Source organism: Salmo salar, chromosome ssa01 (assembly GCF_905237065.1).
Source record: "Salmo salar chromosome ssa01, Ssal_v3.1, whole genome shotgun sequence".
Lineage (NCBI taxonomy): Eukaryota > Metazoa > Chordata > Actinopteri > Salmoniformes > Salmonidae > Salmo > Salmo salar.
The window spans coordinates 164,543,691-164,562,433 of NC_059442.1; the positions used below are offsets into that span (position 1 = coordinate 164,543,691).

General features: G+C 41.1%; 1 protein-coding gene across 1 annotated transcript; it reads left to right on the plus strand.

Annotated features, from left to right (window-relative positions):
• Nucleotides 1-1,403: 1,403 nt before the first annotated feature.
• Nucleotides 1,404-10,169, plus strand: reep5 (receptor accessory protein 5). The gene is made up of 5 exons (NM_001140957.2): nucleotides 1,404-1,619; nucleotides 1,948-2,041; nucleotides 4,043-4,181; nucleotides 6,788-6,956; nucleotides 10,114-10,169. The coding sequence occupies exons 1-5, from the start codon at nucleotides 1,493-1,495 to the stop codon at nucleotides 10,167-10,169; spliced, it is 585 nt and encodes a 194-aa protein (NP_001134429.1). The 5' UTR covers nucleotides 1,404-1,492.
• The last annotated feature ends 8,574 nt before the right edge of the window (nucleotides 10,170-18,743 follow it).

An 18,743-nucleotide genomic window follows, 5' to 3' on the forward strand; every position in this document is an offset into this window, starting at 1 on the left:
TGCTATTTTCAATATTTACTAACGACATGCCACTGACTTTGAGTAAAGCCAGAGTGTCTATGTATGCGGATGACTCAACACTATACACGTCAGCTACTACAGCGAATGAAATGACTGCAACACTCAACAAAGAGCTGCAGTTAGTTTCAGAGTGGGTGGCAAGGAATAAGTTAGCCCTAAATATTTCTAAAATTAAAAGCATTGTATTCAGAACAAAACACTCAAACCCTAAACCTCAACTAAATCTTGTAATAAATAATGTGGAAATTGAGCAAGTTGAGATGACTAAACTGCTTGGAGTAACCCTAGATTGTAAACTGTCATGGTTAAAACATATTGATGCAGTAGTAGCTAAGATGGGGAGAAGTCTGTCTATAATAAAGCGATGCTCTGCCTTCTTAACAACACTATCAGCAAGGCTGGTCCTACAGGCCCTAGTTGTGTCGCACCTTGACTACTGTTCAGTCGTGTGGTCAGGTGCCACAAAAAAATACTTAGGAAAATTGCAATTGGCTCAGAACAGGGCAGCATGGCTGGCCCTTGCATGTACACAGAGAGCTAATGTTAATAATATGCATGTCAGTCTCTCCTGGCTGAAATTGGAGGAGAGATTGACTTCATCACTACTTTTATTTTTGAGAGGTATTGACATGTTGAATGCACTGAGCTGTCTGTCTAAACTACTGGCACACAACTCGGACACCCATGCATACCCCACAAGACATGCCACAAGAGGTCTCTTCACAGTCCCCAAGTCCAGAACAGACTATGGGAGGCACACAGTACTACATAGAGCCATGACTACATGGAACTCTATTCCACATCAAGTAACTGAAGCAAGCAGTAAAATTAGATTTAAAAAACAGATAAAAAAAAACACCTTATGGAACAGCGGGGACTGTGAAGCAACACAAACGTTGGCACAGACACATGCATACACACAAGATAACATATGCACTATACATACACATGGATTTTGTACTGTAGATATGTGGTAGTGGTGGAGTAGGGGCCTGAGGGCACACAGTATGTTGTGAAATCTGTGAATGTATGGGATATTTTTTTTAATTGTATAAACTGCCTTAATTTTGCTGGACCCCGGGAAGAGTAGCTGATAATGGGGATCCATAATAAATACAAATTTAAAAGTTATCGTTTGCCATTGTGTATTTATTGCTTGTTATTCTTTTTCTATTATATATATATTTTTTATCTCTCTCTGCATTGTTGGAAAGGCCCTATAATTAAGCATGTCACGTTAAGTCTACGCCTGTTGTTTACGAAGCATGTGACAAATAAAATTTTATTTTATACAATTTAGCATTGTCATCAAAGTATTGGGTGTGGCTGTAGACATATTGCAGTGACGTTTCGTTCAGTGAGCTTCTGGCCGTGCTTCCATTCATTTACTCTGAACAGCGAGAAGAAGCAGGATAGAGTTGCATGGGTGTCGCAGTTCAATAGCCAACCAGCACCATACAACACGAACATCATGGCAGCCATGGTACAGGACATAAAAGAAAGATTCGACAAGTTTCTTCATGAAAAGAATATCATGACCGATGCATTGGCAAAGATCGAAGCTAAAACTGGAGTAAACAGGGCCTATATCGCAATCGGTAAGTATTTTGCTGTTATGAGATGGCGGGGGGAAGCACAAGGGATCTATTTATTGAAAAGAAAATGAGGGTATGCTGTAAGAGTTCTGGTAACACAGCCTGCATCGGTCGTGGCACAGTTTGTTCTCTTGACAAATAACGTTAAGTCAATATTCTGATCAAATAAATTGTTGTACGTTTTGATGGGCTTTGTCATAATACAATACGTTTCCATATGAGCATACTGTACACCATTTTTATTTTTTACTAGATGATATTTAGACAATCACTTATATTAATGGATGACATTTGTAGCCTATAGGCTAATAAACATGTTATTATCTTGCAGCTGTCGTCATCATTCTCGCAATTTACCTGGTTATTGGGTATGGAGCCTCCCTACTGTGCAACCTCATCGGATTTGCTTATCCAGCCTACATATCGTAAGTTTTTTTTTTCTTCCTCTCATTAATTGGTCATTTAGGATAGCAGTCCAAATATAAAATTGTTGCTGCCCTGTTCTCAGCAAAAACAAGAAATGAATTGCGTCATATTTGACCCACCCTACCCTGTTCCTCACACGCACGCCCAATAGCATAAACACAACATCACTATGCTATCTCAACATTTCCCACAGAAAACAAGGCCCAACGGGGAATCAATCACCCACGTTGCACGGAGAGAGCCTATTTGATTTAGTGAATAATTTTAAACACATTTTGCTTGATGGGTGTTACCCATGTAGTCCTACAGTAGCCCATGTTGAAGAAGAATGTCTGGGTCCAAAGGGCATGTTTACCTTACTATCAGCTTGAGAGTCAGGATTCTTTGAATGGCACTGGTAAAGTACTCGGCAATATGCCAGTAGCATCTTACTACAAGTTGTTACATAATAACTAAGGTCCAATTGTAGACAATTTTGTCTGCAGGTCGGGTGTGTGTTTGATATCACCTTTAAAAAAACTAGAGTCGATGTTCGCGCCTCCGCGGAAATCTTATTAGCACAATACAAAAATCCCCATAAGAATCTGTCAATTTAAACTGTTTTTTTTTTTTTGCATTGGTGGCGGCTCAATCCATCGCATCCGCCAACGTTGCACTTCCTTGTCTGCGGTGAAAGGTGGTAGAGCTAGAGCGGTGTTTGTCAGACCATGAGACATCCCGGAAATCTCTCTCAAAATCGTCTGTAACGTCCGAACGATTTGGCCTATAGGACAGACACTAAAGAACAAACGTTCTTTTTTTTTGAGGGGGGCAGCGGACTATCAGTTCCATGTAGTGAATGCGTTTGTATGGGCTAAAATAATTATTCAAATATTTAAATATAATTTTATTATACATTAAGGGGTCTTAAAATTCCAAATCAAATACCAAAATGATCCTTGTATGACCTTCTTAAAACAATTCCATATAGCTTAGTAGAACCCCCCCTCCCAGGGGCTTAGACTGTTATGGGTTAATGGCATCTTTCATAAGGTAGTAATGTATGGTTTCCTGTGTCTACAGTTGCGTAAAATACTTTGATAGTGCAGCAATATGCCATAGCCGTAATCCTATGAAATGTATTGCCATTTGATTGACTTGCTACTTTGTGTTGTGGTTCCGCTCTCTATTGTGCAAAAACCGTTTAAACATTAAAATGTCACAATCTAACACTTTTTTTTGGTGTGGATGATCTAGTCAAACTCATCTATGAATGATATCAAATCACTCCTTGGGGTGAGGAGATCACATTTTCTCCCAGACACACTTACCGTACAGCAGTCTATGGATCTGCAATGAGGACAATATTTCAGTTATTCAACATGTAGGCCCAAATGTGGGCAAAGCAGTCATGATATTGTCGAGGCTACTGCTCTTGTGGAGTGTTGCAAGAGACTGGGCAATTAGCACAGAGAGGAAAATCCAGATGCGCATGATTAACCACAAAATGCAAGTGACTCAGTCATTTCAGTTGGTCCCAACCACAGTTGCTCCTTGTGATTAACTCTGCATGTCTGGACAAAGTTCAACTGAACTCTGACATATAGTGTTATCCTCGTACAAAAAGTTATATTATTAAATTCATAACTTGTTTAGATATGGATGAGTTTACAAACGTCAGCACATAGTGAAACAATACAAATGCTTTTCAAAGATAAAATGGAACATTCAGTCTTATTTGGCATGCAAAACATTGACACAAGACTCACAATTTGCTCTGAACTCCCACTCGTGACTCAAAATATTACCATGGAAACCTAGTTGCCAGGCCGTATGGTATCTATTATGTTCTTTAGCCTGTAGCTTGACAGCCTGGCTATTCTTTCCCAAATATAAAATCAATGCGAATTCGTGTTTGTGTTATGAAATCTGCTCAGTGTGTTCATGTCATCTTGCATAATACTTTGCCATTATGCTTTTAGGCGTCCTGTCGCTAACATGGACTTATCCTTTAATTGCAGGATCAAAGCCATTGAGAGTGTAACCAAAGATGATGACACAAAATGGCTGACCTACTGGGTGGTGTATGGGGTGTTCAGCGTGGCAGAGTTCTTTGCTGACATCTTCCTGTCCTGGTTCCCATTTTACTACATGGGAAAGGTAATGCATACTGGTGTTTGTCCTTAACCTCAAGGTCCTGAAGTACAGTGGTTTCCTAATCTTTGATACTATTTGATGAGATTAACATTGAGGGCATGATGTGCAGTGCACATACACCGTTCCCTCATTTGTTAAACTGTCCTGCTATTGTGAAACCTTCTGCACACAGTTGCCAACATCCAAACACACCCCATAGTTAAATAATAGGCTGAAATATTTTCAACTTCAAAAGGTGTGAATTCTGAAAATAAATCACACTTACAGTGCCCTCAGAAAGTATTCACACCCCTTGACCTTTTCCACATTTTGTTGTTAGGAATTAAAATGGGATTAAAGTGGGATTAAAATGTATTTAATTGTCATTTTGTCTACGATCTACACAAAACTAATGTCAAAGTAGAAGAACAATGTTAAAATGTGTAAAACAATGAAGAAAAAAATGTGCAGTTCTTTTTTTTGTTTTAAATTACTAATTTACTGATGTCTGTTCAATAATTTGAATTCCAATTTGTTAGTTCAAGCTCAATGCACACAATGCACAGTTTCTCTAGAGCTACACTACCGGTCAATAGTTTTAGAACACATACTTTTTCTTTAGTTTGACTATTTATACATAGTAGAATAATAGTGAAGACACCAAAAATATGAAATAACACATATGGAATCATGTAGTAACCAAAAAAGTGCTAAACAAATTAAATTTGAAATTCTTCAAATAGCCACCCTTTGCCTTGATGACAGCTTTGCACACTCTTGGCATTCTCTTAACCAACTTAATGAGGTAGTCACCTGGAATGCATTTCAATTAACAGGTGTGCCTTGTTAAAAGTTAATTTGTGGAATTTCTTTCTTTCTTAATGCGTTTGAGCCAATCAGTTGTGTTGTGACAAGGTATGGGGTGGTATACAGAAGATGGCCCTATTTGGTAAAAGACCAAGTCCGTATTATGGCATGAACAGCTCCAATAAACAATGAGAAATGACAGTCCATCATTACTTTAAGACATGAAGGTCAGTTGATCTGGAAAATCTCAAGAATTTTTGAAAGTTTCTTCAAGTGCAGTCTCAAAAACCATCCAAGCGCTATGATGAAACTGTCTCGCATGAGGACCGCCACAGGAATGGAAGACCCTGAGTTACCTCTGCTGCAGAGGATAAGAGTTACCAGCCTCTGAAATTGCAGCCCAAATAAATGTTTCAGAGTTCAAGTAACAGACACATCTCAACATCCAACTGTTCAGAGGAGAACAGGCCTTTTATGGTCAGATTGCTGCAAAGAAACCACTACTACAAGACACCAATAAGAAGAAGAGACTTGCTTGGGCCAAGAAACACGCGCAATAGACATTAGACCGGTGGAAATTTGTCCTTTTTATCTGGAGTCCAAATTGGAGATTTTTGGTTCCAACCGCCGTGTCTTTGTGGGACGCAGTGTGGGTGAATGGATTATCTCCGCATGTGTATTTCCCACCGTTAAGCAATGGACATTAGGTGTTATGGTGCTCTTAAGAGCTTTCCCCACCTGGATTGCGCAACAATTGCCCATTTATTCTATTCAGAATGCTTCAAGCTCTGTCAAATTGGTTGTTGATCATTGCTAGATAACCTTTTGCAGGTCTTGCCACATGTAACTTGGCCACTCAGGAACATTCACTGTCTTCTTGGTAAGCAACTCCAGGTTAGATTTGGCCTTGTATTTTAGGTTTGTCCGGCTGAAATTTGAATTCATCTCCCAGTGTCTGGTGGAAAGCAGACTGAAGTAGGTTTTCCTCTGGGATTTTGCCTGTGCTTAGCTCCATTCAGTGTTTTTTTTATTTTTATTTTTTATTTTTTTAAACTCCCCCAGTTCTTAACGATTATAACATGATGCAGTTACCACTATCCTTGAAAATATGGAGAGTGGTACTCCGTAATGTGTTGCATTGGATTTTCACCAAACATAAGTTAGCATTTAGGACAGAAAGTGAATTGCTTTGCCACATTTATTGCATTATTACTTTTCCTTGTTAGGAAGGACGCCTGTATCTTTGTATTGATACACATAAAAAAAATTCTAAACACAGTTCATGCAACTTATTATGTGACTTGTTAAGCAAATTTTTACTCCTGAACTTTATTTAGGCTTTCCATATCAAAGGGTTTGAATACTTATTGACTCCAGACATTAGCTTTTAATTTGTAATTCATTTGTAAACATTTCTACATAGTTCCACTTTGACGTTATGGGGTATTGTGTTTAGGCCAGTGACGACAATCTATTTAATCAGTTTTAAATTCCAGCTGTAACACACCAACATTTAGAAAAACTCCAGGGGTGAAATACTTTCTGAAGGCACAGTAGCTCATCGTTAAGTTATTAAAAGCATGTTAAATCATAACATTATATTGACTCGATTCAATAACTTAATCTCCTTCCTTAATCTACATCCATCATGTGCTGGTATGAAGCAGATGTCCTTATTTCCTTCCCATCTAAATCTCCATGGCAACGGAGCTCATGCCCGCCAGCTTGTGTAATTTGCTAGAGCACTTACTCAGAGACTTTATTCTTGGCGGCGTTTCCTGGAAGCATTGGGTGAGAACGTTCTTTTGTTTGTTTCCCCTCAGTGTGCCTTCTTGGTGTGGTGCATGGCTCCAACTCCTTCTAACGGTTCCATCCAGATATACACGCGGATCATCCGCCCCATCTTCCTCAAGCACGAGGCTAAGATTGACAACATAGCCAAGGACCTCAAGGGCAAGGCGGCAGAGGCTGCAGACAAGTTCAAAGATGAAGGTAGGCACACCTAGCATTTGTTTTCAATGTCTCTCTGAAGTACAGTGAATCCTTTTTAAAACCGTCTCTGCTTTTGCCCTTTTGAATCTTATCTTTACCATTTTAAAGGATGAAATATGCAGCATCTGCTCTTTGAAAGTAGCTGACGGTGATGCCTTTTGCTCTAACACGGTCACCACTGATAAATCCATGATAATCTAAAATTTCAATAAGCATTTCTCTATGGCTGGCCATGTCTTCCTCCTGGCTACTCCAACCCCGGCCAACAGCTCCGCCCCCCGCAGCCACCCCCTCGAACCTCCCCAGCTTCTCCTTCACCCAAATCCAGATAGCAGATGTTCTGAAAGAGCTGCAAAACCTGGACCCATACAAATCAGCTGGGCTAGACAATCTGGACCCTCTCTAAAACTATCCGCCGCCATTGTTGCAATCCCTATTACCAGCCTGTTCAACCTCTCTTTCGTATCGTCCGAGATCCCTAAAGATTGGAAAACTGCCGCGGTCATCCCCCTCTTCAAAGGGGGAGACACTCTAGACCCAAACTGCTATAGACCTATATCCATCCTGCCCTGCCTCTCTAAAGTCTTCGAAAGCAAAGTTAATAAACAGATCACTGACCATTTCGAATCCCACCGTACCTTCTCCGCTGTGCAATCCGGTTTCCGAGCCGGTAACGGGTGCACCTCAGCCACGCTCAAGGTACTAAACGATATCATAACCGCCATCGATAAAAGACAGTACTGTGCAGCCGTCTTCATCGACCTGGCCAAGGCTTTCGACTCTGTCAATCACCGTATTCTTATCGGCAGACTCAATAGCCTTGGTTTCTCTAATGACTGCCTCGCCTGGTTCACCAACTACTTTGCAGACAGAGTTCAGTTTGTCAAATCGGAGGGCATGTTGTCCGGACCTCGCAGTCTATGGGGGTGCCACAGGGTTCAATTCTCGCGCCGACTCTTTTCTTTTTTCTTTTTTTTCTTTTTTTTACCCCATTTTTCTCCCCAATTTCGTGGTATCCAATTGGTAGTTACAGTCTTGTCTCATCGCTGCAACTCCCGTACGGACTCGGGAGAGGCGAAGGTCGAGAGCCATGCGTCCTCCAAAACACAACCCAACCTAGCCGCACTGCTTCTTGACACAACGCACATCCAACCCGGAAGCCAGCCGCACCAATGTGTCAGAGGAAACACCGTACACCTGGCAACCTGGTCAGCGTGCACTGCACCCGGCCCGCCACAGGAGTCGCTAGTGTGTGATGAGACAAGGATATCCCTGCCGGCCAAACCCTCCCTAACCCGGACGACGCTTGGGCAATTGTGTGCAGCCGTCTTCATCGACGTCGCCCCATGGACCTCCCGGTCGCGGCCGGCCACGACAGAGCCTGGGCTCGAACCCAGAATCTCTGGTGGCACAGCTAGCACTGCGATACAGTGCCTTAGACCACTGCGCCACCCGGGAGGCTCGGGCCGACTCTTTTCTCTGTATATATCAATGATGTCGCTCTTGTTGCGGGTGATTCCCTGATCCACCTCTACGCAGACGACACCATTCTGTATACTTCTGGCCCTTCCTTGGACACTGTGCTAACTAACCTCCAAACAAGCTTCAATGCCATACAACACTCCTTCCGTGGCCTCCAACTGCTCTTCAACGCTAGTAAAACCAAATGCATGCTTTAACCGTTCACTGCCCGCACCCGCCCGCCCGACTAGCATCACTACCCTGGACGGTTCTGACCTAGAATATGTGGACAACTATAAATACCTAGGTGTCTGGTTAGACTGTAAACTCTCCTTCCAGACTCATATTAAACATCTCCAATCCAAAATCAAATCTAGCATTGGCTTTCTATTTCGCAACAAAGCCTCCTTCACTCACACCACCAAACTTAACCAAGTAAAACTGACTATCCTACCGATCCTCGACTTCGGTGATGTCATCTACAAAATAGCTTCCAATACTCTACTCAGCAAACTGGATGCAGTCTATCACAGTGCCATCCGTTTTGTTACCAAATCACCTTATACCACCCACCACTGCGACTTGTATGCTCTAGTCGGCTGGCCCTCGCTACATATTCGTCGCCAGACCCACTGGCTCCAGGTCATCTATAAGTCTATGCTAGGTAAAGCTCTGCCTTATCTCAGCTCACTGGTCACGATAACAACACCCACCCGTAGCACACGTTCCAGCAGGTATATCTCACTGATCATCCCCAAAGCCAACACCTCATTTGGCCGCCTTTCCTTCCAGTTTTCTGCTGCCAGTGACTGGAACGATTTGCAAAAATCGCTGAAGCTGGAGATTTATATTTCCCTCGCCAACTTTTAACATCAGCTATCTGAGCAGCTAACCGATCACTGCAGCTGTACATAGTCCATCTGTAAATAGCCCACCTAATCTACCTACCTCATCCCCATACTGTTTTTATTTACTTTTCTGCTCTTTTGCACACCAGTATCTCTACTTGCACATCGTCATCTGCTCATTTATCACTCCAGTGTTAATCTGCTAAATTGTAATTCTTCGCTACTATGGCCTATTCATTGCCTACCTCCTCGTGCCTTTTGCACACACTGTATATTGACTTTCTTTTTTTCTACTGTGTCATTGACTTATTTATTGTGTTATTGGCTTGTTTATTGTTTATTCCATGTGTAACTCTGTGTTGTCTGTGTCACACTGCTTTGCTTTATCTTGGCCAGGTCGCAGTTGTAAATGAGAACTTGTTCTCAACTAGCCTACCTGGTTAAATAAAGGTGAAATAAAAAAAACAGGTTTTGAGGAATGGTTCAGACAGTTTTCAGAAATGTAACACGTTTTCTTCATTGCATTATTGAGGAACGGTGAACCTGTCACATTGACAGATTTTAAGTGGCCATTGTTGATATATCCAATTTTAAAAGGTCAGCATCACATTAATTGAAATGCTCCGGTCTTGACCATTCATTTTTCATTGTCAAATTGTCTGTGTGACTGCTTCTGACAGACAGATTGACGGTGTTGTTGAGGTAGGCCTCTTGATAGGCAGACGGTGTTGAGGTAGGTCTCTTGACACACAGATAGCGTTGTTGAGGTAGGCCTCTTGACAGACCGACAGGCAGAGTTGTTTAGTTTATGCCTCTTACGTCTAAAGTGTAATGTTTTTGTTCCACAGCGAAGAAAGCGACGGCGAACATAATGTGGGAGGAGGGGATGAAGAAGGACTCCTAAAGGCGCCACGAGGACAAAGTTCCCAAAGTTCAACAGCATTGTCATCTCTGGAGTGGACTGTGTTACACAGCTCAATCAATGTTGCCTTGGATTTTTTTTATTGTTTATTATTTTATAAATTATCTGAAGGATAGCATCTTGGTCTTGCACAGTTTGTCTGTAAAAAAAAACCAAAAAACACAGCGATTAGATGGTCACGTATCCAAGAGTGATGTAAAACCGTTTGAAACCTTTAACTTGTTTGCGTACCTTTAGGCTGTAATGAGCCAGTGATGTTGTTTCCCCTCCTGCTACGCTTTAAGAACCCAAATAAAAATAAAAATAAACTTGCTGTTATTTCTCCATTGTTTCTCTCCCTCATTATGTATGGCTTATGGTCTTTTTTACAATGTTATTTTTGGCAGAGAGGTTGACGTGTACTAGACCAAAAGCTAACATTTTGGCTGGATTTACTGTTTTGATTTGCATACCTGAACCTCCCCTGTAAATTGGGGCCTGCTTATAGAAGAAAGATACTGATAGATGAACTTTACTGTTCAACTTTCAATGGAAAAGGATTGATTTGCTGATACAAAATCCAACCTAATAAAATGCACAAACACACAAGGCTGGCAGCAGCACAGACTCAGCTGCAGATCAGCATCGCTGGGGCAATTGTAGGGGTTAAGTGACTTGCTCAAGGGCACATCGGCAGTGAATAGTACCTGGGAACAGAGATCAGCAGCCATCTGTTGCCAGGTTAGTTCCCGTTTATGTAGCCCGGTCCAGAGGGGTATACTACAAAGCAAGTTAACGTTGACTAACAACCAGAAAGAACCATTTATTTTCTGGTTCATAAAGCTAGACTTAGATATGTGTTTTTGGTTGTTGAATTAAGTAGATGATGCCAATTTCAAGCATATCCTTCTAAACAAAACTTTCTAAATAGGCAAGTTAGCAGGCTAACTCATTGATCCTGTTTTGACATATACCCCTCTGGGCTTGAAGCAGAAACCTTCCCATGTATCCTTTGGCAACACGATAGACTGATATGAGTGAGGAACAATTGATGTACATCCATGATCAATAATGGAACCTTTTTTATGTTTAATTGGGTAGAGATGCAGAGGTGAAAGGTAGATGAGAGTGCTGAACTCATGCTGGCAGCGTCGCATGAGATGCCAGAATATTCAGTGGTAGAAAAAGTACCCAATTGTCATACTTGAGTAAAGGTATAGATACCTTAAATGTTACTCTAGTAAAAGTGAAAGTCACCCAGTAAAATACTACTTGAGTAAAAGTATTTGGTTGTAAATATACTTAAGTATCAAAAGTAAATGTAATTGCTAAAATATACTCAAGTATCAAAAGTATAAATCATTTCAAATTCCTTATATTAGGCAAGGCAGACGGACCCATTTTTGTTTTGAAAAGTACGGATAACCAGGGGCACACTCCAACTTACAAAATATGTATTTGTGTTTAGTGAGTCTGCCAGATCAGAGGCAGTACGGATGACCACGTGTTCTCTGTTTGATCAGAGGCAGTAGGGATTGTTTTATTTAACTATGCAAGTCAGATAAGAACAAATTATTTACAATGACAGCCTACTGGGGAACAGTGGGTTAACTACCTTGTTCAGGGGCAGAACGACAGATCTTTAACTTGTCAGCTCTGGGATTCAATCCAGCAACCTTTCGGTTACTGGCCCAACGCTCTAACCACTAGGCTACCTGCCACCCCCCAGGGCTGTTCTCTGTTTAGTGAGTCTGATCAGAGGCAGTAGGGATGACCAAGGATGTTCTCTGTTTAGTGAGTCTGTCAGATCAGAAGCAGTAGGGATGACCAGGGATGTTCTCTTGATAAGTGTATGAATTGGATCATGTTCCTGTCTTGCTAACCATTCAGTAGTTTTGAATGTCAGGGAAAATGTACTGAGCAAAAAGTACATTATTTTCTTTAGGAATGTAGTGAAAGTAAAAGTTGCAAAAATATAAATAGTAAAGATATCTAAAAAAAAAAAAAATACTGAAGTACTACTTAAGTATTTTTACTTAAGTACTTTACACCACTGAGAATATTGAGTGTTCTCTCCCTCCCTCCACTTTATTTCACACGTACCTGAAGGCCTGGCGCTGTGTTCAATGATTGTCAACAAGAAACCATTACCAGGTAACCAGTATCATATTCGGGAAATATTTTTTACAGCATGATATCAGTGCAACATTGCAGATGTCCTGGTTGTGCATGAAATGAAGGGTGAAAGGAAGCCTACTCGGTGTTGGGGACCGTGGGAGGGGTCATTGTAACGTGGTGCATTGGTGTGAGCAGCAGCACCTATCTCCATGGTTACTGATAGAGGCGTGATGAAGTCAGTGGTTTTCTCTCTCGCTTGACGTGCAACCTGACTTGTCATTTTTCTGTGCCTTGTTGGGAATTGTATGCAGATAGTATTAATCCTTTACCATCTGAGAACTGCTCTAACGCAATCAACCAGTGTATGAATTGGATCGTGTTCCTGTCCTGCTAATCATTCACATGTAATGGGTACTTTTGAGTGTCAGGGAAAATGCGGATCTAGTGTAGCTGTAGCAGTTAAACTTTAGTACGCTGCTTTCCATCTTGTCGACACGAACACACTTTTCAGAATGTAACTATACTTTTTCAAATGTTATCCTCGTCGCCATTGTTCAAACCTACACTTACAACTTGTGCTAAATTAGGATATTATACTCTATTGAATAAACCGGACTCGGGTACATTTCAACACGTCTTTACTCCATGACTGTGTAACGGTGTAACAAGATCCTAGCATTATTTCCAAAAGAAAAAAAGCATGCATCATAAATTAGAAATTACATTTATTTGATGTAACTTCTAATTGTGCTTATCGTACATCATTTTCTGCTTGGTTTCAAGAGAAATGCATTGAAAGAGAGAAATGAAACTACCAAGGTCTAATACATGTAACTTCTACTTTCTGATGTTTTCTAATGTTTTCTAATTTATGATGCATGTATTTTTTTTATTCGGAAAATAATGCTGGGTTCTTTTTACACCGTTACACAGTCATGGAGTAAAGACGTGTTGAAATGTACATCGTAGCCAGACAAATACAGAAACACAATGCTTACGAACTGCATCTCCGAAATACTGTCACATGTGTATTTTATTTGCATCTTGGAACATATTGTACAATAAGCTATAACGTTTTTACCAGGCTATCCATTTATCCCGTTCGCGAATCACAACACACATATAACTTTGATACGCTCGGGGGAATGTATACTGCAAACTTTCACCCAATGACCTTTTGCTAAGCCCCCGTTTTGGGAAACCAGTTGCAGTGCTCCAGTGGATAGCAGCTGTCTTCCAGTCCGACACGTTGGACAAGCTCACGTTTAAAACGCATGAGAGCTAATGAAGGCTGTGGCAAAAACTGCGTTTTCTTCAAAAAAAAAGTACGTTTAAATGGATAAATAATTGAACAATGCATCATGATAATTTGCTACTGTGATTCCTGAACTGCAAAGCCTGTTGGGAGTATTTTTCCAATCCAAAATGTTACTTAAGTAACATTGTTTGCTAGCTCAGCTGGTTAGCTAGCTCTCGGTCTCATTGATCACCAAACGTTGCTAACGCCTGTTATCTACCAGGGATGTGCTTCTCTCCCTTCATGAACAATTCGATACCCATCAAGATGAGCTCTGATACTTGTTAGATTTTTTTTTTTTTGTTGCATGAACATTCATTTTCCATTTTAAATACTGCTGATGGAAGCTCAGGAGCTGGGCCTCTGAGCTGGATCTGTCTGAGATGACTTCTCTAAGCGGTGGCCCTCTGTGTGTGTGTGTGTGTGTGGGCACCTGAGCTGAGCCAGTGGGCTGACAGCACCTACCACCCCATTATCAGATTAGGGGTGGGGGAAATGTATGCCCCCCCCCACACTTTTTTATCTGAAATCACCATTACCCACTGATTAATTTATCCTTTTTGCAGATTGAAAATGTTTTGAGCAAGTACTATGTCAATATTTACACTGCATTTGGAAAGTATTCAGACCCCTTTACTTTTTCCACATTTTGTTACGTTACAGCCTTATTCTAAAATTGATTAAACATTTTTTTCCCCTCATCAACCTACACACGGTTGTCAATAATGACAAAGCAAAAACAGGTTTTTAGAAATGTTTGCAACTTTATATAATAAAAAACCTGAAACATCACATTTACATAAGTATTCAGACCCTTTACTCAGTACTTTGTTGAAGCACCCTTGGCAGCTATTTCAGCATCAAGTCTTCTTGATTATGAAGCTATAAGCATGTCACACCTGTATTTGGGGAGTTTCTCTCATTCTTCTCAGCAGATCATCTCAAACTCGGTCAGGTTGGATGGGGAGTGTCGCTGCACAGCTATTTGCAGGTCTCTCCAGAGATATTCGATCTGGTTCAAGTCCGGGCTCTGGCTGGGCCACTCAAGGACATTCAGAGACTTGTATTGAAGCAACTCCTGCGTTGTTTTGACTGTGTATTTAGGGTTGTTGTCCTGTTGGAAGGTGAACCTTCGCCCCAGTCAGGTCCTGAGCGATCTGGAGCAGGTTTTCATCAAGGATCTCTCTGTACTTTGCTCCGTTCATCTTTCTCTTGATCTTGACTAGTCACCCAGTGCCTGCCACTGAAAAACATCCCCACAGCACAATGCTGCCACCACCATGCTTCACCGTAGGGATGGTGCCAAGTTTCCTCCAGACGTGACGCTTGGCATTCAGGCCAAGGAATTCAAACTTGGTTTCATCAGACCAGAGAATCTTGTTTCTCCTGGTCTGAGAGTCCTTTAGGTGCCTTTTGGCAAACTCCAAGCGGGCTATCATTTGCCTTTTACTGAGGAGTGGCTTTCGTCTGGCCACTACCATAAAGGCCTGATTGGTGGAGCGCAGCAGAGATGGTTGCCCTTCTGGAAGGTTCTCCCATCTTCACAGAGGAACTCTGGAGCTCTGTCAGAGTGACCATTGGGTTCTTGGTCATCTCCCTGACCAAGGCCCTTCTCCCCCGATTGCTCAGTTTGGCCGGGCGGCCAACTCTAGGAAGAGTCTTGATGGTTCCAAACTTCTTCCATTTAAGAATGATGGAGGCCACTGTGTTCTTCGGGACCTTCAATGCTGCAAACATTTTTTGGTACCCTTCCCCAGACACAATCCTGTCTCTGAGCTCTACGGACAATTCCTTCGACCTCATGGCTTGGTATTTGCTCTGACATGCACAGGCAACTGTGGGACCTTTTATAGACAGGTGTTTGTCTTTCCAAATCATGTCCAATCAATTGAATTTACTACAGGTGGACTCCAATCAAGTTGTAGAAACATCAAGGATGATCAATGGAGACAGGATGCACCTGAGTTAAATTTCGAGTCTCATAGCAAAGAGTCTGAATACTTGTAAATAAGGTATCTGTTTTTTATTTTTAATACATTTGCAAACATTTCAAAAAACTGTTTTTGCTTTGTCATTATGGGGTATTGTGTGTAGATTGATGAGAAAAAATGTAATCCCTTTTAGAATAAGGCTGTAACGTAACAAAATGTGGAAAAAGTCAAGGGGTGTGAATGCACTGTATATTTAGAAATTAAACTTTATTTGTCACATGCGCCGAATACAACAAGTGTAGACCTTACCGTGAAATGCTTACTTACAAGCCCTTAACCAACAGTGCAGTTCAGGAAGAGTTAAGAAAATATTTACGAAATAAACAAAAATAAATAGAAAATTAGCACAATAACGAGGCTATATACAGGGGGTACCGGTACCGAGTCAGTGTACGTGGGTACAGGTTAGTTGAGGTAATTTGTACATGTAGGTAGGGGTGAAGTGACTATGCATAGATAATAAACCACGAGTAGCAGCAGTGTACAAAACAAATGGAGGGGGGGGGGGGGGGGTCAATGTAATAGTCCGGTGGCCATTTGATTATTTGTTCAGCAGTCTTATGGCTTGGGGGTAGAAGCTGTTAAGGAGCCTTTTGGTCCTAGACTTGGCGCTCCGGGACCGCTTGTCGTGCGGTAGTAGTCTATAACTTGGGTGACTGGGGTCTCTGACAATTTTATGGGTTTTCCTCTGACACCGCCTATTATATAGGTCCTGGAATGCAGGAAGCTTGGCCCCAGTGATGTACTGGGCCGTACGCACTTAGCATGGCATTTAGACAATTAATATAATGCAGCTTTGAATGTTTACCCTTCTCTCGAAAGTGAATAGTTTATACGTTTGGAATTTTACAGAGAGCTTCTCCTGCTCTGACCAATGAATGCTAAATGATTGCAGTCCTTTATGAAATTACCATGTTCATGTAAACATGACCAAATAGAGTGGTGAGGAGAAGCTCAGTGGACCCTTTGTGTCCAGAAGTAATTTAGCCATTTATTGTAGTCATTGCGATCTGTCGAGTTTAATAAAGTCCAGATAACCCTACGTCAATGATGCCGGTGGATCTCAAAACTGAACTTGGATCCGCATTAAGTAGCAATGATATCCTTCGCCACCTCCATTTTACGGCAGATATATTGTGAGAGCTCCAATCGGGTTTATTTGCTTGGCACTGTCTCAGGATATCAGCCATGTGAACCCATTCTGCAGCTTATCATAATGGCATGCATTACCAATACAGCCATAGACCTACAATATGATGGCATTACTGGCCTAATGGGCATATGCAATCAATGTGCACCTGTAAGTGTTGTTACATAGATGCTGTGTTCACGATGCATGATTAATTCATAATTCATGGTTTATTTGATGTAGTAAATAAATAAATTATTTAGTGATGTATAGATAAGAATTTAAATGTGATGTAACAGGTAAATTAACGTTAGGCCATTGTTTGTGTTTTTATGTTCCATCCCGGAACTAACGTTCTCTGTTGTGTTACTGCTACGGAATTTGTTAATTGACTGTGTGCAATCTAACTTAAGCAGATCTTAGACTAGTCTGAGTCATAATTGTTGATGGCAGAGGCTAAGAAAGACAGTAAAGGGACTTTCAAGGGACTTCAAGGATTCAATAACGTTTTTTTCAGGACAAGCAGCCAACGAGGTATTTTGTTCAACCTATAGAACTTTGTTTATAGTCCCGCCAAGTGCCATTTGTATTGTTGCGCCGAGCGCCATTTTTATTTCTTTGTTTCAGTACTGTATAATTGATCAACGTTACTGTGTTCATTCAAACATAGTTCTCACGGCGTGACGTGGATGCATCGGAGAAAAAGACGTGCAAGGGAATAAACGCCCGTTTCAAGGAACCAACCTGTGTCTTGTCGTGAAGAGAGCTACATGCCCCTTGTCATTGTACATCTGAAGCAGAGAATAGCTGAACTCACAAATCATCTCCATATTGTTGAGATAGCTATATGTTCTCAATTGTAAATGCCAAGAGTGTGCAAATCTGTCATCAAGGCAAATGGTGGCTACTTTGAAGAATCTCAAATATAAAATATATTTAGATTTGTTTAACACTTTGATTACTACATGATTCCATACGTGTTATTTCATAGTTTGTCTTCACTATTATTCTACAATGTAGAAAAATAGTAAAAATAAAGAAAAAAAACTTGAATGAGTATGTGTGTCCAAACTCTTGACTGGTACTGTGTATATATACATATATATACACCCACACACACAGTGGCAAGAAAAAGTATGTGAACCCTTTTGGAATTACCTGGATTTCTGCATAAATTGGTCATAAAATTTGACCTGATCTTCATCTAAGTCACAACAATAGACAAGCAGTCTGCTTAAACTAATAACACACAATGTGTTTTCATGTCTTTATTGAACACACCGTGTAAACATTCACTGTAGGGTGGAAAAAGTATGTGAACCCTTGGATTTAATAACTGGTTGACCCTCCTTTGGCAGCAATAACCTCAACCAAATGTTTTCTGTAGTTGCGGATCAGACATGCACAGCGGTCAGGAGGAATTTTGGACCATTCATCTTTACAGAACTGTTTCAGTTCAGCAATATTCTTAGGATGTCTGGTGTGAATTGCTCGAGGTCATACCACAGCATTTTAAATTGGGATGAGGTCAGGACTCTGACTGGGCCTCTCCAGAAGGTGTATTTTCTTCTGTTGAAGCCATTCTGTTGTTGATTTACTTCTGTGTTTTGGGTCGTGGTCCTGTTGCATCACCCAACTTCTGTTGAGCTTCAATTGGCGGACAGATAGCCTTACCTTCTCCTACAAAATGTCTTGATAAACTTGGGAATTCATTTTCCGTCCATGATAGCAAGCTGTCCAGGCCCTGAGGCAGCAAAGCAGCCCCAAACCAAAATGCTCCCTCCACCATACTTTACAGTTGGGATTAGCATGTTCCAGAGATTTCTGTAAGTCTTTAGCTGACACTCTAGGAATCTTCTTAACCTCATTGAGCATTCTGCACTGTGCTCTTGCAGTCATCTTTGCTGGACGGCCACTCCTAGGGAGAGTAGCAACAGTGCTGAACTTTCTCCATTTATAGACAATTTGTCTTACTGCAGACTGACGAACATCAAGGTTTTTAGAGATACTTTTGTAACCCTTTCCAGCTTTATATAAGTTAA